At 42.6% G+C, this 24519-nt stretch overlaps 1 protein-coding gene across 1 annotated transcript in view; it reads right to left on the bottom strand.

Moving 5' to 3' along the window:
- Positions 1-24519, bottom strand: part of TRPM1 (transient receptor potential cation channel subfamily M member 1) — a 60176-nt gene that overhangs the window by 2890 nt on the left and 32767 nt on the right. Inside the window, exons 17-22 of the mRNA XM_069559002.1 lie at positions 21963-22091; positions 18278-18529; positions 16620-16794; positions 14113-14257; positions 10628-10830; positions 9563-9695 (exon numbers count right to left, since the gene is read on the bottom strand). Coding sequence (XP_069415103.1) covers positions 9563-9695; positions 10628-10830; positions 14113-14257; positions 16620-16794; positions 18278-18529; positions 21963-22091 — 1037 coding nt within the window. The remainder of the gene's footprint in view (positions 1-9562; positions 9696-10627; positions 10831-14112; positions 14258-16619; positions 16795-18277; positions 18530-21962; positions 22092-24519) is intronic.

Raw genomic sequence — 24519 nt, forward strand, 5'->3', positions numbered from 1 at the left:
CATTTCCTTCTCCAATGCATGATAGTGAAAAGTGAAAGTGAAGTCACTCAGTCGTGTCCGACTCTTAGTGACCCCATAGACTGCAGCCTACCAGGCTCCTCCATCCATGGGATTTTCCAGGCAAGAGTACTGGAGTGGGGTGCCATTGCCTTCTCTGTTCATCACACTAAGTACCTTATATATGTATTAATACGTACTCACCGGGGTCCTACTCTAGGCTTGTTTAATCTCACAGCAGCCCTATGAGGCAGGCAGTCTTTCCAACACCCCCGTTTTATTGATGGGGCTTCCCAGGTGGCTCAGTGATAAAGAAACTGCCTGCCAATGTAGAAAGATGCAGATTTGATCCCTGTGTTAGGAAGATTCCCTGGAGAAGGAAATGGCAACCCACACCAGTATTCTTATCTGGGAAATCCCATGGACAGAGGAGTCTAGCAGCTGCAGTCCATTGGATTGCTCAAGTGTTAGTGACTGAAGAACAACAACATTTTACCCATGAAGAAATAGAGTCAAGGAGAGGGTAAATAATCTGCCTAAGGATGCACAGCTGGCAGACACTGGGGCTCCAACATGATCTCCAGCTCTGCTGTCTTAGCTGGCCCATCACACTGCCTCTGATGATAAAGGAAGACACTAGCACTTAGGTTTGAGAGATCTGAGTATAGCTGTCAGCAAGGAATGGTTACAATGACAAAATGAATACATTCAAATCCTTATTTGAAATTCAGGGGATTCAGAAAATACATTGTTAATAGTTAAGTTTAGGTTTATCACAAATTATTGGAGGAATGCAAATCAAAACTACAATGAGCTATCACTTTACACCAGACAATATATCCCTCATCAAAAAGTATACAAATAACAAATGCTGTAGAGGGGTGTGGAGAAAAGGAAACTTCCTACACTGTCAATGGGAATGTAAGTTGGTGCAGCCACTATGGAGAAGAGTATGGAGGTTCCTTAAGAAACTAAAAATAGAGTTGCAATATAACCCAGCAATCCCACTCCTGGGCATGTATTCAGAGAAAACCATAATTCAAAAATATACATGAACTTCTGTGTTTATAACAGCACTAAAATATCCAGGACATGAAAGCAACCTAAGTGTCCATCAACAGATGAATGGATAAAGAAGATGTGGTATGTATAGACAAAGAAATATTACTCAGCCATAAAAGAGAATGAAATAATGGCATTTGCAGCAACATGGATGGACTTAGAGAATATCAGACTAAGTGAACTAAGTCACATGGAGAAAGACAAATACCAAATGATATCACTTATATGTGTAATCTAAAATACGACACGAATGAACCTATCTATGAAATGGAAACAGACTCATAGACTTAGAGAACAGATCTTGTGGTTACCAAGGCGGGGAGAGAGTGGGGAGGGAAGGTTTGGGAGTTTCTGATTAACAGATGCAAACTAGTATATGTAGGATGTATAAACAATTAAGGTCCTACTGTATAGCACAGAGAATTATATTCAATATCCTGGGTAAGCCATAATGGAAAAGAATATGAAAAATAATATAGATATGTATGTAACTAAATCACTTTGAAGCAGAAATTAATACAATATTATACATCAATTATACTTCAATGAAATAATTTTTAATGCAAAAATAATTAAGTTCAGATTATCAGATATTTTACTTCAGGGACAAGTAGTCATTTAGCTATCTGAGAAATACCAATGAACTTAAATTGTTAACTATATTTAATAATTGGTATTACCTTATGGGATTGTAAGGAAGATCATGGTAGATTATAAATACCTGCTTTTGGATTTTCTTCTAATTCTTAGATGATCAGGCAACAGCCTGTGAAATCATAACGTTGCCTGAACTAAAACCTGCTAAGGTTCTACTGTTGGCCGCATTGAACAGCTGTGCTCTGATGTGTGGGAGGGTCCTTGGATTCTATTCTTAATTTTTTTCGTGAGGAGAGAACTATTTTTATGCCCCTTAGGAAACCACATCATTTGAGCAGGAAGGATCTGGCTTCCTGGAAGTTTGCCACCAGGAGGACCGATTTCACCAAATTCACCATGTATGAGGAGATGTGACTTCCTCCTTTAGAAGCTTCCCTACGGGGATTAACACACACACTAGTATATATGAAATAGATGATCAAGATAAACCTACTGTGTAACACCAGGAACTCTACTCAATATTTTACAATAATCTCTATAGGAAAAGAATCTGAAAAAATATATATATATAAAACTGAATCATTTTGCTGTACACTTGAAACTAACACAACATTGTGAATCAACTATGCTTCAATAAATAAATATGAAAAAAAAAAACAAGCTTCCCTACCATTGGGCTTCCCTGGTGACTCAGTGGTAAAGAACCCACCTGCCAAGCAGGAGACGTGGGTTCCATCCCTGGGTCAGGAAGATCCCCTAGAGAAGAAAATGGCTACTCACTCTAGTATTCTTGCCTAGGAAACCCCATGGACAGAGGAGCCTGGTAGGATACAATCCATGAGGTGGCAAAGAGTTGGACACAACTTAGTGACTAAACAACTACAACAACCATAGGGAGCCCGACTACAGTTTCTAAGGATTCTTTCTCCTCCTGCATTTCAGGGACCAACAGAAGAACTTTTCACTCCTAATTTTCCATGACTTCAAGTCCAACTTAATTTTCTCTGTTAAATGTCATGTCTTCTCACGCCCTTCAAATCCATTGCCACGAGGATTCATTCTTTTTGTATTAGAAATCACATTGCCTCTGGAACAGACTTGAGACCCTTGAACAAACACAGAATTTTGAGATGAAGCAGCTGTGCAAACTTTTTTAAAAATAAATAAGCTGGTAAAATAGAGATAAGTATCTTCTCAAATCTTTTCTAATTCTCTGCCTGACTTATCCCTTGTGTGACCTAATCCAGAAGACAGCATCACCAGCCACTCAGAAAAGGGAGACCTTAGACTCATCTGATCCTGTCACCCTGACATCTCCCTAACCATCCCTCCTCCCCTGTGATGACTAGATAACCCCACTGTGCGTAAGAAGCCTCTTTAGGTGTCTCAGAAATGCCCCATCCCTACTGTAGCCACTCCCTTAACTGAAGCTGTGGAGGAAATAAAGCTTCAAGATGTGGTTTAAGTTAAGAATATTATTTCAAAATAGATAACTGTCAAGAAACTACTGTACAGCTCAGGGCACTCTACTCAGGCTCTGCAGTGACCTAAATGGGAAGGAAATCCAGAAAAGAGGTGATATGTGTATACATATAGCTGATGTGCTTTGCTGTACAGCAGAAATAAATACAACGTTGTATAGCAACTATACTCCAATAAAAAAGTAACTAAATAGAATGTTATTTCAAGCTCATTTTTAAATAGCTACAGCATGGAGACAGAACATTTTATGCCAAATCAAGGAAAGTTGTATTGAGTTTTTAGAGAATGTGTGAAAGAAGGAAGAAAGAACCAGGTACCATTCACTTCTCTCTGAAATGATTTAACAGAAAGGACACTAGGAAAACTATTTCCCCTTCCAGCCTTGACTTGTAACTTTTATAACATGATGACTTAAGTGTGTTTCACAAATCTTGACATCCATATATGGAAATCAAAGGAGGGGTTTCCATTTCAGGAGGGGAAAGAGAAGGGACGGAGGAAACCGTTGGGAAAGGGTCCCATCTCTACACACTGAATGGCAGGAGAGCATATAAGAGAAATCCATCGTTTATAACAGAACTCACAGTGAGATACGGACTTTCCTGACTTTTGACATCTTAATTCTGTTTTCTTTTCAGCACAGAACAAAAAACTGTTCTAGGTCCACAGCCTACCCATGAAATAAATTCGATTTCCTCTCGAAGACATATTTCCAATAATGTCGTAATCCTAAGGTCATGTTTTCTCTTTAAAGCTATCATACAGTTAGTTGACTACTTTTTCTTTTGGTGTATGGTTCTTTTTTTTTTTAATGTTTGTTTATTTATTTGGCTGCACCAGGTCTTGTTTGTGGCATGCGATATCCCTGCACCCCCTGCATTAGAATTGCAGTTTCTTAACCACTGAACTACCAGGGAAGTTGCTGACCCATTTTTCATTGGATCATTTCCCCCTTATTATTGAGTTTTGAGAGTTCTTTAGATATCCTGTACACTAGCCCTACAGCAGATATGTGATTTGCATGTGTTTCCTCCCAGTCTGTGCCTCATTTTTCATTGTCATAGCAGTCTTTTGTAGAGCAAAAGTTTTTTCTTTTGATGAAATCCAGTCTATCACTTTTTCTTTTCTTTTATAGATGCTTTCTGTGGGTTGTACTTGCAGTTTCAGTTTAGTTTTAAAAACTTTCAGTGAAAGGATTCCCTGAACTCTAGGTGCTGAACAGGTATAGAATGACATGACCATACGGGTAGAGGTGGTTCGGTTCAGTTCAGTTCAGTTCAGTTGCTCAGTTGTGTCCAACTCTTTGCGGCCCCATGAATTGCAGCACTTCAGGCCTCCCTATCCATCACCAACTCCTGGAGTCTACCCAGACCCATGTCCATCGAGTTGGTGATGCCATCCAGCCATCTCATCCTCTGGCATCCCCTTCTCCACCTACCCCCAATCCTTCCCAGCATTAGGGTCTTTTCCAAAGAGTCAGCTTTTCACATGAGGTGGCCAAAGTATTGGAATTTCAGCTTCAACATCAGTCCTTCCAGTGAACACCCAGGACTGATCTCCTTTAGGATGGACTTGTTGGATCTCCTTACAGTCCAAGGGACTCCCAAGAGTTTTCTCCAACACCACAGTTCAAAAGCATCAATTCTTTGGCACTTAGCTTTCTTCATCATCCAACTCTCACATCCATACATGACTACTGGAAAAACCATAGCCTTGACTAGACGGACCATTGTTGGCAAAGTAGTGTCTCTGCTTTTAAATATGCTATTTAGGTTGGTCATAATGGTTACAGATCTTCAAATATTTTTGTCCGTATCTCAGTATATCTAATACCTAGAGGATTTAAATTTGAATCTTATACCACTAAACCTGAAAGTAGTTTAACCAAAATGCATTTTTGTTAAGGTTCTGTGAATAATGTTTTCCATTCCATTCACATAATAGGCACAACAATCTATAAATCACTGGAACTTTTGTAGTAACTTGGGCTTCCCAGATGGCACTAGTGGTAAAGAATCCACCTGCCAATGCAAGAGACAAGAGATGCAGGTTCACTCCCTGGGTTGAGAAGATCCCCTGGAGAAGGAAACAGCAACCCATTCCAGTATTCATGCCTGGAGAATCCCATGGACAGAGGAGCCTGGAGGGCTACAGACCATGGGGTTGAAAAGAGTCGGACTTGACTGAAACGACTTAGCATGCACCAAGAGAATATATGCCTAAGTAGGGCATAACTTTATTGACTTTCATAGACTCTTATCTATTAAATATAACGTCCAGGCTAGTGAGAAGTAGCTGTATAGCACAGGGAGTTCAGCCTGGTGCTCTGTGATGGCCTAGTGGGGTGGGATGGGAGGTGGGAGGGAGGCTTAAGAGGGAGGGGATATATGTATACTTATAACTAATTCACTTTGTTCTACAGCAGAAACCAGCACAACACTATAAAGTAATTATCCTCCAATTAAAAATAAAAATTAAAAAAAATGAGGTCCAAATTCACATTCTCATGGTAAGAGTCCTGTGTGTCTTTGCAAAGGACAGAACACAGACATTGGGAGCTCTGTAGTAAGCCAGTTATTAAAACTCATTTTTTGTACAGTCATTGTTTTATGTGAAACAATCACCCTTTACCTGCAAGGCATCTCACAAATTATATGGGAACGTTTCCTTAATGATAGAGTTAAAAGGTAACATAAAAACATAATGTTAGTGGAGCAACCAGGTCCGGTTCCTACTTGACAAGACCCATGTTTCAAGATTGCATGGTCATCTATGTTGAGTTCTAAGACTATTCCTACCCTGTCATTTCATTCCAGGTCTATATATCATAGAGTTGTCTCATCCAGCCAAAATTCAGCTATTTTAATTCCCATCTGCCTCTTCGTATGGGGCTGCCTTTTAAGTTTAGTAATTGTAGGGAGAACACCCAGGGTGGCACCTGGTTGTGCTTACTTATGGAGTTTTTATATGTGAAAGACTAAACAAAGAACAATACTTGAGTCTTCAATCTTCTGTACTCATTCTTTTCAGTCAGCAAAAGACTTAGTAATCACTGAAGAATATTAAGTTCTCCGGGATTCTGTCTCCATGCCACATCATTTATACACAGCAGCTTGGCCAGGCACACCTCAAACCTTGGATTCTAGAATTCAGGTCATCTAAATCATTAACCTCTCCTGACTCTGTTCTCTGCTCTGGCCAGACTCTGGTCAGGCCCTCAGAGAAGCTCTTATTGATACCCTAGGTTGTTTCTCCCTTACTTCCAACATAGTAGTGACTGTCCCTAAGCCTTCATCCATCATGACCAGGACTACAGGGCTGGACAGGGATAAACAGGGCTGGAGGTGATGTAATATGTTTTGCTGCCATTTGTGAACCCTGACATCACCATGGAACCTGCACTGACTGGTTCTCAGCAGCCCAGGCCACCATCAGCCTCCCTTTTGCTGTACCCCAAGCATCATTCACTTTCTGCATCCTTGCCATCAGGTTGAGAGGCATGGAGCCACATTGACTTGACACAATACAGAGTCACAACTGGGTTGTCACTACTGCCACCAGGCAACCTCTTGGTTAATGACATTCCTACTGTATTTCCCCTCAAGGTGAACTCAGATCCTCCTTCTGGCTTCAAGTCTGTAATGTTGCTGGGTCATTCTTTCTCCCCATTCCTACTGCTTCTTCTTACAATTTGAATTTTCCATTTGTATAAAACTCTTGGCCTCTCTCTAGCCTTTCATTTACTCTTGACAAAAACTGATTTTCTGGAGTGGGGACCAGGATATGAGTGTACTTCTCTCACTCTCTCTCTCTCTCTCTCTCTCTGGGAGCCTACTGCTTGCAGGGAGTGTGGGTTCTCATTTTGTCAGAGTCATGGAGTAAGCTTAGCAGGGGAGAAGACGGCGTGGGCTGTGGGCTCCTGGAGCTGCCTGTGCCTGGGTGAGGACAGGAGTGTGTATTTGGCAAGACCTGATCCACATCCTCTAGCACAAAATGTATTACTAATAAAGCTGATGTTTTTAATCTCAGTCCAATGTCTGCAATGATCTCTGATTTGGCTCTCAAAGTCACATAAGGAGCGAGATTGTCATTTACCAGACACATTGAAACTCCACCACTTCATCCCACTCCTCTTCTATCATCTAAGCAGCCTTGACTCTAATGAATTTATAAAATTAAGACTTTCAGGTAAGCTCTTCCCCCACCTTCCCCACTCCTATGTGGACGGCATTCTCTCCATCAGGAATTACCACCTCCTTTCTAAGACTGATCATTCTTTCAGGTCTTTTTGCAGTTACTGTCTTGTTTCTCTTCGTTATGTCTTTGTTAGAAGCATCTTTCTTACCAGCATCTTCTCTTCCTGGTACTTGGGAAGAGGATACCAAAGATCACCAAAAGATCAATTGCTGATTTCTCATTAAGCCGACAGGAAACCCAAGACCTTCACAAGATCCTCCTCCCACATTGCTCCCCAGTCCTGGTTAAGGGTGAAGGAAAGCCACTTTCTCCTGGACCCCCTCCTCTTTCTGTCTCTGGAATCTACCTGTGATTCAGCCAAGAAAGCGTCAACAAAGGGAAGTGGAGGGGCAGGAATGTGCTCCCGTCACCCTGAGAACACAGCCAAGGGAAATGGAAAGCATTGTGTTTTTACTACCTTCCCACCCGCTGCCACCAGCCCCAGCACACTTTCATTCCTCTTACGTGTGCAAGGAGCCCCAAGAGGAAAATGCAATTTGGCAGCAACCTGATAATCACATTCCTGGAGCCTTGATCCAAGAATGGTAAAAATCCAAACAATGCTGGGAAAGGGAGAGGGGGCCAGGCAGGGTGAAAGAGCACTGTTCCCATGGTAAATCACCGCCTGTGATTACAGTCAAGTTAACGTATAACTAAAACGTGGAGATTAGGTTATAAGATGAGGCACCTTATCCTTCTCATACAGAAACCATTTTTTATCATCTTGAAAGGTTAGTGATTACTAGTAAAATAGCAAAGAAGTGTCTCAAAGTTTTATTGAAAAGTATTAAGGCCAAAAGTTGGTGTAGATAACCCTTGAGTTTGGCTGGTAGAATTATTAATACAAGGTGACTAGGTGTATGAGTGGGGAGGGGACAGAACCCTGCAGCTGCCTGAGGCACCATCCCTCCTGTGGCCTGGGGCAGAGTCGGTGGCCTAAACACACACCAGGAAGACTTCATTGTGTATCATGTATTCTCTTGTAATTGCTGGGGCCCCTGATTGGGAATTATGTGCTGACATATTCTTTTGACATTGTACCATGTTTTTAAGTTTCTCGGTATACACATGTATATCAGACATGAAATACATGGTTTCAGAAAACTTTAATGCTCAAGACTCCAGGGTAGAAGGGGACTTCCCCAGTGGTCCAGTGGCTAAAACTCTGCTCTCCCAATGGAAGGGGCCCAGGTTTGATCCATCGTCAGGGAACTAGATCCCACGTGCCTTGACTAAGAGTTCTCATGCTGCAACTAAAGATCCTGCATGCTGCAATGAAGATCGAAGCTCCCCAGTGCCACAACTAAGACCTGTTACAGCCAAAATAAAATAAATAAAATTTAAAAAGAATGATGCTCCAGAATCCCCTTAGGCACGGCTCCCTCGCTATGCTCATCCTTCAAGTCTTTGGAATGATGTCTTATCAATTCTCATGCACTTTAACAAGCTTCAGTTGCTTTTATGAAGTGATCAAGGTTCTTAAAGATTATAAAATGCGAAAAAAAAAATGTCCATAGTGTGGGTTGATTGTTCTTGTCCACCTTTGCTAGTTGCTCTGTGGTGTGCTGCTGCAGGAAGTGCAATACTACAAAGCATAGAACAAGTCCCTCTCTGTCCCTCCCAGACCTGCCTTCCTCTAATTGACTGACTCCCAAGCTACAGTTCATGTAGCTTGTAAGTGATGATGCTGATCTTGATGGGTAGCCAGGACAGATGACTGCCCTTCCTGTACCTCTGTTCCCTGAGGGTGGAAAGGTGATGGGAAGGAGCAAGGAGGGCACAGTCAGGATGAGGAAGTCAACCTGGGGACAGACCACCCTTGGCTAAGGCAACAGCATTTGTCAAGAGCGGGGAGAAACGTCCCCAGCAGTTACACGGCCCTGCAGCTGATGGTTCTCCCCATGTATTGAATTGTAAAGGCACCCATTTCGGGGCTGGGGAAGAACTGTCACAGTTTTGTTTGTTTTGGTTTGGTTTTGGCCTGGGATATTTGCGATAGATGTCATCATTCACTTCTTTATACAATGTATAAGCATCATTTGGAACATTCACACTATTTTAGGGAGGGAAACGCATTAAAAAGCCAAAGTTGGGTCAATAGGAGAACTGCAAGTGAATGTTAAATCGAACTCGATGTCCCCCTCGGCCCTGATGCCCCGCTCCCCCGGTGGCCATGCCCCAGGTGCACCTCTCGCAGGTTACACGGATGCGTTCCTCGCTGGAAGACTGCTGCTCATCCTCCTTCTCCTGGAAGTGCTCCCGGACGCACTGCTCCTCAAACTCGTGCAGCCTCTTCAGCTCCTCGTCGCTGAGAAACAGCTCTATGCATAAGCAGAAGAGGTTACCACGTGAGACATCAGCCAGGTAGATGCGTCCTAGTGATTTTCACAGGCCGCCTTTAATCAAGCTCATTTCCCTATCCCTTGCAGGCAGCACCCTGCCTCCTGGACTGGTTATCACACAAAGACTCTGTAATATCAGTGATCATCTTTCCATTGGAGATGAACAGCTCACTTTTAATAAAAATTTTTATTGAGGTATGCATGCTAAGTCACTTTAGTCCTGTCTGATTCTTTGCGATCCTATGGACTGTAACCTGCTAGATTCCTCTGTCCAGGGAATTCTCCTGGCAAGAATATTGGAGTGGGTTGCCACTCCTCCAGAGTATTGAGGTATAATTGATTTATAATACTGTGTTAATTTCTGCTGTACAGCAGAGTGACTCAGTTATACACACATTTTTTTCATATTCTTTTCTATTATGGTTTATCACAGGGTATTAAATATAGTTTCCTGTGCTCTACCGTAGGATCTTATTGTTTTTCTATCCTATATATACCAGTTTGCATCTGCTAATCCCAAGCTCCCAACTGGTTCCTTTCACTGAAAGTTCAAATTTCAAGCACAGAGCGTCTGGCTGCGTCTGCTGGGTTGCATGACACCTAAACAGCTCACTTTTTAACACAACTCAAATTGCTGCTATTTGGAATGTGAAACCAAGCATTTTCTGGAAAATGTTTTACATATATCTTATGGATAGAGGCAAGGTGGCAGGAATATTTTCCCATTCTCCTTAAGTGTAACACAGTAAAACATTTGGAAAGGAACAATGGGTTTATAGAGAAAAGTTATTTTCAAGAACTCTCTCAATTTTTCATCCCCTCAGGAGTGGACTTTCAGTGATATTAATTAGTAATAAACTAACGGGTATCCAATTGTAACTCCTTAGAAACTTGCCCAGGATAGCACATACTCAATCCACGATCCTGTTCGTCTTGGTCCCCTTCTCGTTTCTTCCTGCAGCGACGGCTGAGACGCATGATGATAATGTAGATGTGGCTTAAAATGATCATTGGTGGAGGCAGGACAGGCCGGTCATGAAATGTCATGATTAGCTGATAACGCTGGAATTTCCACACTTGGTTAGATATTGACTTCACTTCAAAGAAGGTATTGCTTTAAAAAGATTACAGGTTTAGTTAGCTAGATTACTTTAAAAAATTTTTTTTATCGTGACAAAAGTCACATAATATAACCATATGGTCATATAGTAAACAAAAGTCATGTAATATAATCATATTGGACCTAGAGTGTGTCATACAGAATTAAATAAGTCAAGAAGAAAAACAAATACTGTGTATTTATGCATATATGTAGAATCTAGAAAAATGGTACAGAGGAACCTATTTGTAAAGTTGTATTACTTTTTTTAGCACTAGAATAAGTATTTTAATTTTTAATTTTTAAAATTGGAGTATAATTGCTTTACAATGTTATGTATACATGTAGCTGATTCACATTGCTGTACAGCAGAAAATAACACAAAGTTGTAAAGCCATTGTATTACTTTTGATTGTGATTTCCCAGAACAATCAGAGTTACTCACACTGAATTGAAAATATGCAATAAAATGGCCTTTTGGTTCCATTCTAGGAATTAGGGCTGACTTCTAGATGACTTGTCTTTTGGTTTGTCTATCAGTGTGGCTTGTCTACATTGAAGGGCATTTTACTTGTATAAATAATTAAGAATGAAGGGTATTGAGATTGTTATCCCCTACTTTCTTGAAAAACCACACCCTAGTCTACAGACTGCTCCAGATATTTTATTTCATATAGTTAAAGATATGAGCCATTCAACTAGGCATTTTGAAGTATTTAAACTTTCAATTCAGTCATAAAACTAGTTGACTACAGTTTTTTGGAACTGAGTTCATTAATTATTGAACATTTTTTATTGAAGGTGCATTATTTTGAATATTCAGTTCACTTCAGTCACTCAGTCGTGTCTGACTCTTTGCAACCCCATGAATCGCAGCATGCCAGGCCTCCCTGTTCATCACCATCTCCCGGAGTTCACTCAGACTCACGTCCATTAAGTCTGTGATGCGATCCAGCCATCTCATCCTCAGTCGTCCCCTTCTCCTCCTGCCCCCAATCCCTCCCAGCATCAGAGTTTTTTCCAGTGAGTCAACTCTTCTCATGAGGTGGCCAAAGTACTGGAGTTTCAGCTTTAGCATCATTCTTTCCAAAGAAATCCCAGGGTTGATCTTCAGAATGGACTGGTTGGATCTCCTTGCAGTCCAAGGGACTCTCAAGAGTCTTCTCCAACACCACAGTTCAAAAGCATCAATTCTTCGGCACTCAGCCTTCTTCACAGTCCAACTGTCCCATCCATACATGACCACAGGAAAAACCATAGCCTTGACTAGACAGATCTTAGTTGGCAAAGTAATGTCTCTGCTTTTTAATATGCTACCTAGGTTGACAGAACCTGGTCCACTGGAGAAGGGAATGGCAAGCCACTTCAGTGTTCTTGCCTTGAGAACCCCATGAACAGTATGAAAAGGCAATATGATAGGATACCAAAAGAGGAACTCCCCAGGTCATTAGGTGCCCAATATGCTACTGGAGATCAGAGAAGAAATAACTACAGAAAGAATGAAGGGATGGAGCCAAAGCAAAAACAATACCCAGTTGTGGATGTGACTGGTGATAGAAGCAAGATCCGATGCTGTAAAGAGCAATATTGCATAGGAACCTGGAATGTCAGGTCCATGAATCAAGGCAAATTGGAAGTGGTCAAACTAGAGATGGCAAGGGTGAACGTCGACATTCTAGGAATCAGCAAACTAAAATGGACTGGAATGGGTGAATTTAACTCAGATGACCATTATATCTACTACTGTGGGCAGGAATCCCTCAGAAGAAATGGAGTAGCCATCATGGTCAACAAAAGAGTCTGAAATGCAGTACTTGGATGCAGTCTCAAAAACGACAGAATGATCTCTGTTCGTCTCCAAGGCAAACCATTCAATATCACAGTTATCCAAGTCTATGCCCCAACCAGTAATGCTAGAGAAGCTGAATTTGAATGGTTTTATGAAGACCTACAAGACCTTTTAGAACTAACACCCAAAAAAGATGTCCTTTTCATTATAGGGGACTGCAATGCAAAAGTAGGAAGTCAAGAAACACCTGGAGTAACAGGCAAATTTGGCCTTGGAATGCAGAATGAAGCAGGGCAAAGACTAATAGAGTTTTGCCAAGAGAATGCACTGGTCATAGCAAACACCCTCTTCCAACAACACAAGAGAAGACTCTACACATGGACATCACCAGATGGTCAACACTGAAATCAGATTGATTATATTCTCTGCAGCCAAAGATGGAGACGCTCTATACAGTCAACAAAAACAAGACCGGGAGCTGACTGTGGCTCAGATCATGAACTCCTTATTACCAAATTCAGACTTAAATTGAAGAAAGTAGGGAAAACCGCTAGACCATTCAGGTATGACCTAAATCAAATTTTGGATATTAGGTTGGTACAATCTTTGTCTTCTTTTAGCTTCCAGCAGAAGGCAGTAAGCCTACAATTGTTGGAATCCTGATCAAGTGTGTGGTCTACACGGGGTCCTTAGAAAAGCCAGCTAACCTCTGTCAACCTTCATTTTCTCATCTGTTAAGTCAGGAGTGTAACCATATTCTCTCCAGTGCCTTGGTCAGCTCTGAGAGTCTCTATTTCTGTGAGGGATTTTTCTCTCATATTTTTCATCTTAGAAGCTAAAATAGTTTTTTCAACATTTATTAAACATGGTCACATCCTCAATGCATCATGCCAAGAGGGGCAAGTTTTACAAGAAACTGGACTGTGAATTTTAAGCCATTTCTTTCCTAGGTCACTTTATCTTCTATTCAGTAAATTATAAGAAAAATATTTCATGTAATAAATAGTACAGTAATTGTCATGGTTGTTCATTGGCTAAGTCGTGTCTGACTCTTTGTGACCCCATGGACTGCAGCATGCCAGGCTTCCCTGTCCTCCACTATCTTCTGGAGTTTGCTCAGGTTAGTATCCAGTGTTTGCCACAGCCTATAAAATTAGCTTTGCTTTTGTGCCTCTGATCATAAATTCAAGACTCAACTTGATAAATCTTTCTATCTCAAGAGACTTTCATCTGAGGAAATACTTTCATTAGATTAAAATTCATACCAAAGTGTTAAAATACAAACTAAGATTGAATGTAAATATATTTAGGTGTCAACTCTTTATTTAGGAATGTATGAAGTCTGACTGTGGTTGAACAAAAAGGACTGCAAAAAAAAATTTGTATGCATTTGAAAGCCCTAGTGGATTCCATGTAAACACCAGGCAGCCTCAGAGGTTTCTGAGATTAGACTGAAAATCTGTAAAGTAGTAAATAGTAAGCACACGGTCATCAGCTGTGACACGCACTTGAAAACGGCGATGAGCAGGTTCACAAGCAGGATGTTGGCCACTAGCAGGTAGCAGGCCATGATGGCAGGCGTGAGCCAGGCACCCGGGATGCAAGGGGGGAGCCGCTTGCCTTCCTCATCGTACTGGTTGTCACCACAAGGAGCTGAAATGAGAGTTTGTCTTTTTGTGCTTGATTTTCACATAGAATGGAAAGATTAATAACTGACCTATGCTATTAAAGGACCTATTTCTTTTTTACTGTGATTTTTTTTCTGATTTCCTAATCAGTAATTTTCCATGTGAAAGATATCGACTCATACAAAGGAGATAAGAAACTCATTTCTGCACTCAGAGTTAGTCTTAACTTGTCATATTTATAAATATTTTCTCATTTCTGCATTATGTTTTTCAATCTACAGTGAAGATATATAATGAAAAAATGTGTTCTTCATCTTTAAGCAGACACATCTGTCTTTATGGGTTTTTTTTTTTCTCACTGTTAACCATTAGAAAGTGATTGGGTCTTCTAATTATGTAATATTAACTTACGTTGTCTTCTTGATCATTAACTTTGAAAATGATTTTATTATGAGGTAGGAGGTAAGTATCCTCTCTAGGCTCAAATTCATTAATTGACTATTCTGTGCTCTGAAAAACAATCTATTTTCTCTCTGCTTATATGAAATGCTACTTTGATCCTATGGGACTTATTTTCTGAAGAAAAAGATAGGATGATCCTAAGAGTCATTAATGACGTAATATCCATGAATTCATAGTCTACTTATTTTTCACTTCCTATTTTAAAAAAGCACTGATACCAGAAAACAAGTATTTGAAACCAGCATACAACTCTGGGTAATTAGCTGAGGAAGAGACTTTAATTAATACACACATTCCATAGACTAGAGTCATCAATTATGTGTAAACTTACGATTAATTTCCATGGCGTAGACTATAGAGTGATTGGATAGCAGCATTTTATTTTTTTAGTTTTGACAGGAAGGAAGAAAAGAAAATAAGACAGTTGAGAGAAATGTCAAACAAATGATAAGTAATATAAGAACTGTTTTGCTGTCAAGAAATGCAAAGTATTCAAGGGAATTACACATTCACACTTGGAAACAGTGATCTACTTAGGAGAATTGTGCACATTATTAGTTCTAGGAAATATATGTATATATATTTCATGAATATTTATTTTATGATGTCATAAGCAATAGCTAAAGCTCACTAGTTTAAAAGACTGTGGAAAAGACGTGAGGCTACTGACAGATGATCATTTTAATGTGTAGGTTGACCAATCAAACATCCCCTGTATGCCAACCCAAATACCTCATAAGCACAAATAAATACAAAATTACTATGAAGTAATCAGATCAAGAATTGAAAATCTACATTTCCCACTGTTACTGAAAATAGCCTCAAGTTTGCCTCTTCATTTTCTGTTTTTACCCAATTTAATTAAAAAATATTACAACTTACATCTAGATCCAGGGGACTTTTTCCACATTTATGTATGTTTACTGAAGCTAATATTCTTTTGAAACCAAATTAGATTTTTATGTTCTGGTTTACCAAGCTACAAACACATCCACTAATTGACTCTGAGATAATCATGATAAAAATGTGGTCTGAATCACATGACGAAATGCAGTAGGTGGAAGGCATTTGTGTGAACTGGTTATCAGTCTCACCTAGTGAAGATACACTGAACAACCCTGCATCTCCTACAACGCAAGGATATTCAAAACCTTCTAGTCTAAAGAAGCTTCTGCTTCTACTGGAAGTAGTAGCCATGGTATTGTACCTGGCGCTTTTTGACAGAACACAATATGCAAATTGAAATATGCAGTGTGAATATGAATATGGGTCTGAAGCTACTTGTTCACTGATAATGCAGTAACTGTCCAGGTGAAATCATGTAAGCTCATTTGAACTTCACTTCCCTATAACACAAGAGACACTGTGACCTACCAATTCAGCTCGGGCAGAGCTGGGGCCTGCATTCCCCAGAAATCCATGTAAGATTGCAGCTCATCTCCTCTGCTAACATCCATATTACTGTTGATAATACAAAAATAGCACCTCAGGAGTGAGGAGGAGATGCACAGCTACATGGAAAAGGAACTGTGAAGCCTGAACAGGATGACACAAGGCACTAGTCACCTTCATGCTCACTGTCTCATTTGGCTGAAATAACACCACGAGCTCTATCTTGGGGCAGAAAGAGATTTAGGTTGAAGAAAAATTAGGATGTTGGCATTGGGACCACATTCATGTGTAGAATGTGCTCAAGGGATGTGAGACTCAGAATTCCAGGGAATGGTTCTCAGAGTAGAAGATTGGCATCTCAGAAAATCTGTATTTCATAATCTGTACTGATTTCTTCATAAAATAATTGGACGCCTATGACAGAATAAAAAATACTTTACTCCCAAATTAACACAGCTTCTTCCATTAATTTGGAACTGATCATCTGCCTCAGGAAGCAGGGAAGAGAATCTTACTATGAATTCTATTCTTACGGTCTATCTGGTCTGCAAACACCTCCCCGTAGATCATCCAGTAGGGCATGTAGAAGATGTTCCGGGCCAGTTTCCAAGAAGGTTCCTCATCTGGATGCAAGATGGCTTGACGGGCTACTCCAAAACTCATCAGCACCACTAGCATGATGACCACGAAATACAGCATGTCAATCATCTGAGGAGAGAGGAAATGGGCCAAGTCCACCTGGTTCATTACTGTGTGCTCCCCTCAGAGACTTCATGAGTGCTTAATTAGGATGGAGGAAGCTTCTTTCCCCCTCTCCCTGCCATCCATGGGCTACTAGTTCTTGTATTCCATGCAACACATACACCTTATTCTAGAACATTGCCACTCCCATCTCCTGCTCTCAATCTTTCTTCTCCTCGCTTGTGTATGTGTTAGTTGCTCAGTCATGTCTGACTCTTTGCAACCCCATAGACTGTACCCCACCAGGCTTCTCTGTTCTTGGAATTCTCCAGGCAAGAATACTTGAATGGGTAGTCATTCCCTTCTCCAGGGGATCTTCCCAACACACAGGGATCAAACTCAGGTCTCTAGCATTGCACGTGGCTTCTCTACCATCTGAGCCACCAGTGAAGCCCCTCCTCTCTTGTTACCCATAACAAATTCCTCTAGTAACTACGACTGCAAGTAGAGAAAGAGAACCATTATGGGAAAACAGGAATTTGTAAGGGAAACTCAGGGGTAAGAAGAGGAGATGTCTAAGGGGGTATAAGATGGTGAGTTGAGAGTGTATACTAATGTTCGTTCATTATACAAACGGTGAGTTGTTACAGTGAGTAATGCTCTGGTTGCTATGGATACTGGCCTTGTGTAATTCTTAATTTTGAACATCCCTGAAGATGAGAGCCCTGACTGGGATCACCTAGACTATATGTTCCTTCCCTCAAAACCACTTGCCATACAAAGAGTTATTCCTAAGCTTGAAAGATGTCCTGTCCTTTAGGACCAGTCCTAACCCTGAGACTATTTTAAGTGATGTAAGGATGGTTCATTCTTAGTTGCATATTCTATAGCCTCTTCTGGATAAATGTTGCCATGGATTTGTCTTGACTTCATCCCCTGCATTGCCTGTGTCCACTCGGTGAGGAATCTGCCTACAACGCAGGAGATGTGGAATGCAGGAGACGCAGATTCAATCCCTGGGTTAAGAAAATACCCTGGAGAAGGAAATGGCCACCCACTCCAGTATTCTTGCCTGGAAAATTCCACAGACAGAGGAGCCTGGCGGGCTACAGTCCATGGGATTGCAGTCAACCAGGACTGACTGAGCACTGAGCAAGTGATATGTTACTCCAGTCTAGAGTGTGTGATCTGAAAACTGTCTGGAGTTGCGGTGGAGGAGTGACTGCACCCACCTGTTTGTCTCTGGCTTCTACAACATGTTAGGAGATTAACCATTGGGTTATCGACAGAAATACATATACATACAGTAGGCCCTTAACTCTTGTTTGTCAACTGGATTTAATTAAGTGATCAATATGTAGAAGAGCTTAAAGCAAAGAACATTTCCTGTAAGAAACCAATTGCTGGGGAAAGATCAAATGAAACGTCACAGAGTCACGCCTGAGGCCTGACCCCAGGTCCTAACCAACAGCCTTGTGCTTGCAGTTCCTCATGGGCCATCAGCACTAACCATCTTTCCGATCATCATCACGTAGGGTCCCAGGTACTTGTTGACACCAAAGATGTCCAGGACACGGATGTACCAGAAGATGATGTCCACACAGTAGATCACACGGCCGTAGCCCATGTAAGGCTGCTTCTGGAGGCGAAGGATGGCTCCAATCATGAACATGGAAATGGCCACAAGGTCTGTGATATTCCAATACTCCTGCAGCCAAACTTTTATTTTCTGGCTTAGTTTACCCGGTTCTGACATGAGGATCTGAAAAGAAATGCCAAACAACAACAACAACAAAAAAAGAAGAAGACAACAGGGAGAGTGGTTTTGGAAGCTTAACCTTAGAATCCTGGGTATGGAGGGCTGGAGCAGCATTCCAGGGGCTTCCCCTGAACCGCAGTGGCTCAGACAGTAAAGAATCTGCCTGCAATGTGGGCAAACTGGGTTCGATCCCTGGGTTGGGAAGATCCCCTGGAGGAAGGCATGGCAATCTGCTCCAGTATTCTTGCCTGGAGAATCCAACAGACAGAAGAGCCTGGTGGGCTACAGTCCATGGGGTCACAAAGAGTCAGACATGACTGAGCACCTAAGCACAGCACAGCAGCATTCCAGGGCACCTGGTCCCCCTTCCTGCTCGAGATTTCTAAGTACTCATCTTCTTAGTCAGATAAAATATCTAGAAAGGGAAATTCCACAAGACGCCTTTAGATTCCTAGTTTCACAAACTCTCAGGAAATGCCTTCTGAGTTATGTCCCTCTGGCCATAATGAAAGCAGCTGCCTTTTGACCCCTTTTCCAATTTTCTGGAGACGTGCCGGTGAGCCCATGTTCCAGAGTTGGTCCAGGAAGAAAATCCCAGAGCAGAGATAAACCTATGTGCTCCCACAGAGGGGCATCCATCCACAGGAAACGGAGGGACTGGGATAGGACGGGTAAATCAGCCCAAATTCCTTTGTAACTCGGAGATGAGAAGTCAGGGGAAAGCTGAGCTTCATTTTCTCCTGCTTGAGATCTTACCCTTTCAAAGTTACCACAGCTTAAAAGAACACTTTCTCAGAGGCTTTCCTAGTGGCCCAAAGGATAAAGAATATGCCTGCAATGCAGGAGACCCAGGTTCAATCCCTGGGTTGGGAAGATCTCTTGGAGAAAGGAATGGCAACCCACTCTAGGACGCTTGCCTGGAGAATTCCATGGACAGGGGAGCCTGGTAGGCTACAGTCCATGGGGTCATAAGGAGTTGGACATGACTGAGTGACTAACACACACATACATCTTTGTCGGCAAAGTGATGTCTCTCCTCAGAGTAGAACTGAAAATATTTAACAAGCAGCATGCAGGGGCACACACAAAGCAAACATAGATGTAGCTATGGTGTGCAGCAGGGTGGAGTCTTTAAAGGTGGTGCCCCTTTAGCTATGGAGTTTCTTGATAGGTCCTGGGGACCCCAGGGGTGGAATGGGGTGGTAGCTATTCATAAGCCAACTCAGAAGGCATTCACTAGTTCGAAAACTCATGCACTCTGACTTATGCCTGCTGCTCTCTTTCCTATAACTGAGGGTGGGGGGCAAGGACAATGGGCTCTTTGCAGTAAAGAACAATGTCTTAGCATAGGGCTGGTGCTCAGTGAGCTCACAGTAGCACTAGAGATGGCACGCAGGCCACTTGGGAAGTCCCTGTTGTAGCATGCACAGAGTTTGAATGAAGCCCAGGTAGAAAAGAAAGAAGTGTAGGAGATGGGTCGTAACATTTTAGACCTGGCACTTTTCATTTGGGGCTGTCATCAGACTGACAGCATGTAATTAGCTCTCCTGGGAAGAAGTTGCCAGTAATAATTTTTCAGTTCGGTGAAAGGGTCAATACAAAAAATATATTGCAAAATAAATAATACTGCTTCTCTTTCAGTGGGAGAAAGAATACGAAATTCTGCTGTGTGTTATCTCAAGTTCATTTCTTCTTGGGTTCAGTTCAGTTCAGTCGCTCAGTCGTGTCCGACTCTTTGTGACCCCATGAATCGCAGCACGCCAGGCCTCCCTATCCATCACCAACTCCCGGAGTTCACTCAAACTCATGTCCATCGAGTCAGTGATGCCATCCAGCCATCTCATCCTCTGTCGTCCCCTTCTCCTCCTGCCCCCAATCCCTCCCAGCATCAGAGTCTTTTCCCATGAGTCAACTCTTTGCATGAGGTGGCCAAAGTACTGGAGTTTCAGCTTTAGCATCATTCCTTCCAAAGAACACCCAGGCCTGATCTCCTTTAGAATGGACTAGTTGGATCTCCTTGCAGTCCAAGGGACTCTCAAGAGTCTTCTCCAATGCCACAGTTCAAAAGCATCAATTCTTTGGCGCTCCCCTTTCTTCACAGTCCAACTCTCACATCCATACATGACCACTGGAAAAACCATAGCCTTGACTAGGCGGACCTTTGTTGTTGCTATTTAGTCTTGCAGTTATGTCCAACTCTTTGCGACCCCATGGACTGTAGCCTGCCAGGCTCCTCTGTCCATGGAATTTCCCAGGCAAGAATACTGGAGTGGATTGCCATTTCCTTGGATGTAAGCTTTCCCTTTATAAGCTGATATAATGAGCTGAAACCTGTAAGTGATATTAGAAAGAAAAGGACCTGGCCCACACTTTTTCTGCCACCTGCAAAGACTGCCCTCTCAGATATGTGAGTTTCAAGTCCCCGTGATATGAGCCGTGCATGAACTGGTGTCCTTTTTCAACACTTCATTGAAAACCTTGTTTCCTGTGTTTGCAGCAGATGTGCTGGAAGCCTACCCAGAGGTGCTGGAGGCTTCCTCTGGGTGGGGGTGCCCAGCCCCCACCTGCTGCAAGGGCCACTGTTCCCTCCCACTTGCCCCCTTGGGCAATGGGAGCCCTTACCCAGAAGCCCCGCTGGCTGACTCATGTGGGTATGAAACTCAGGTCCCTTTGGTCAAGATGGAACAGACTCTACAGTACTGAATACACTCAGAGTCCCCTGCCAATGAGGCCAGGGACAGATTGCACTGAAGCCACACCTCCCTCAGCCCTGTCCCCTCTCCGGCCTGACCACCCTGCTCCTTCTCCCCGCTCTCCTGGAAGCTCTCCTTTAATAAACCACTTGCACAAAAATCCCCACCTCAGATGGAGGAAGACCCAGCTAGTACAGAGTGGTTCAAAGTCCTAAGTTACAAGAAAAATGTCGTCTCCTACATCTCCCTGTCTACGTTCAACTCCCAGAAAATGGAGCCCCAATTTGTACCCAGTTGGAGTCATGGGTTTATCTTAGGTACCTGGCAGAATTCCTGCTGCTTTTACAGGCCCTGAGACTTGTTTTTTTTTATCACTAAACACCATCTACTCTACTTTGTGTTCTGATTTCCAAGTTCAGTTTCAGTTTGAAACAGAAGGCATATAAATCTGCGAGGGAACAGAATCAATTTGGGATTGTGACACCTGGAAAGAAAACATCCAGGGCACTTGGGATTTACATGACTCATTTTTGCAATAAGAAGCAACTTATGAGGACTTCTCTGGTGATCCAGCGATTAGGACACTGTATTTTCATTGTAGGGGGCACAGGTTCAATTCCTGCCGGGTAACTAAGATCCTGCATGCCTTGTGGCCAAAAAGAATTTAAATAAATAAATAAATAATCTACATCTGAATTGAAGTCATTGGTGGGTGGGGCTGGGACAGGTCTTCAGAGCATCACCTCCCGAATCTTCTCCAAGGCCAGGCTCAGGATGTAGGAGATGACGATCCACTCTTGGAGGCAGGGCCAGCGCTCCATACGCACCAGGATGACGTAGTTGAACAGCAGTAGGTACCCCAGGTAGGATATCTGAAAGACAGAGATGGACAGCAGTGTCTGGGGTAGGGGGTGGGAATCAGAGCCCGGAAAAGCTCTGAAACTCTGTTTCCAGGGGGACAAATCTTCTAAAACAAATTTTCATTTTTAGGTGCACTGAGTCTATTAGAGGAAACCTTCTACTCACATCACAGGTGCAGTAAGAACCTTGAGGCAGATTGGGAGGCATTTTGTACTTTAGCATAATATGCACACTGAAAGTCCATTCTCTAAATGAAAGTATATCTGTTGCTAGTGTCAGCTTCATGGGACTTCCCTTATGGCTCAGCAGTAAAAAATCTGCTTGCCAATGCAAGAGATGCAGGAGACTCATGTTTGATCCCTGGGTCGGGAAGATCCGCTGGAAGAGGAAATGGACAGAGGAGCCTGGTGGGCTACAGTCCAAAGGGTCACAAAGAGTCATACATGTACGCATGCATGCACATCAGCTTCATGGGGAAATTATGAAGTTGCACAAAATTATGATAAATAGAGAAACACTGAATAGCATACTGGTATGCCTTCTACATTCCTGGAAATTGGAAAATGTTACTGACTCCTCCCTGCATTGCTAATTTCCTTCTTCAATCTTCCCACTGCTGATGCACAGGGGAGTTTCAAAAGTGGGGAGGGTAACAATGGGGAATCTGCCCAGCCCTCCCAGCAGTCCTGAGGCCCCTTAATTAGCATCCATATGTCTGTGGTGTGCTGCACCCACAACAGGGTCCCTATCTTTGAGGCATGTAGAGCTGAGTGATACAGGAGTGAGGTATGAGGTTGAGGAAGGTGATCTGAAGATGAGTGAGGTTGATTCACTCCAAACATGAAGAATCTTCAGCTCTAGCCCCTACCCCTCTGGTCCAGGCCCCTTCTAAAGTTTTGGTGGTGTGGGTAAGGTGTGTGCTAGCAACTGATCATTTGTGATTCCCAGTCTTTTTTTTTTAATGGCCCCTTCCTGATTGTTTTTTTTTTTTTTAATCAGGATACAGGCAGCATCCCATGTCTAGTCTTTGCAGGAGGTTAGAGCGAGAGTTCTCAAAGTTGGGTTGCATTGGGAACCCCTTGTGCTCAGTCATGTCAGTTGTGTTCAACTCTTTGCAACCTCATGGACTCTAGCCTTGCAGGCTCTTCTGCCCATGAGATTCTCCAGGAGAAGAATACTAGAGTGGGTTGCCATTTCCTTTTCCAGTGGCTCTTCCTAGCCCAGGAATTGAACCTGCGTCTCCTGAGCTGTAAAAGCATGCAACCCCCCTCCCCTATATCTGCAGGCTGCATTTAGAGGCCCTGGGGAGACACCCAAGGCTTGTCAGCCTCTTGGCTCCACCCTCTTTATCTACTTGAGCTCAGGTTCTGGGCCTGGGCTCAGAACCACCTGGGCCTCAGCTGGTTCTGACCAGAACAGATGGACAGCTGTGGCTTCAGGTATGGCTGCCAAGAGGTCGGGTGTCCAGGCTCTCACTGGCCTGGGTCCCCATGTAGCCCTGAGGGTGCTGTGCCCTGGAGCTCTGCCTCCACCTTCTGCCTACCCACATCCATCGCCCTGTCCATGGCCTTGGACCTGGCTCCTCACTTTCCATCACCTGCTCATGCCCAGTCACTAATGGAACCACTAATGGCCAGGATCTGCCTGAGATGGGCTGTGCCCTGGTACCTGGGGCTTCACAACCCTCCTGAAGACTGCAGTGATTTCAGGAGGCACAGTGTGCCCACCACCCCTGCTGGGACCACCCACAACCAGCCCAGTTTCCTTCAGAACCTTCCAAACTGCTCCAGTCTCTTTGCCCCACTTCTCCTGCCCATCTGCATGTGTAAGACTGGACAATTCTTACTTCAGGTGCAGTGCCCTCCTAGAGCAATCCAGACAGTGGCCACAGATAGGGCTGTATGAGAGTATGTGGCCACAGTTTGGAGGTCTTGATTCATTCCTCAAATACAGGACTTCATGCTTCGGATTCAACTCTACTCTGAGTGATCCCATCAGTCTTCTGAAAAATAGCATTTGTGAACTTGCTGTCTCAATATGAGTCATCTTTGTTCATTGTTGGACTAGAACTGTATTTTCCTAAGTGTGTATTACTATAAGACATTTGAAAATCCTTCTTCTTAAGGAAATAGGATATGATTATTTGGCTTTATGAAATGGTATATTTAGTCTAGAATGATCACATTCCTGTATATAAATATTATCTATCTAGGTCCAATTTTAGTTGAAGATCTGAGTTAGTCCTACTTCATGTGCATAATTCATTTTAATCCACTGATTTTTTTAACTTTTTATTTTACATTGGAGTGTAGCTGATTAATAATGTTGTGATAGTTTCAGGTAGACATCAAAGGGACTTGGCCATATATATACATGTATCCATGCTCCTCCAAACTCCCCTTCTATCCAGGCTGCCACGTAAAATTGAGCAGAATTTTC

This window comes from Ovis canadensis, chromosome 18 (assembly GCF_042477335.2).
Source record: "Ovis canadensis isolate MfBH-ARS-UI-01 breed Bighorn chromosome 18, ARS-UI_OviCan_v2, whole genome shotgun sequence".
Lineage (NCBI taxonomy): Eukaryota > Metazoa > Chordata > Mammalia > Artiodactyla > Bovidae > Ovis > Ovis canadensis.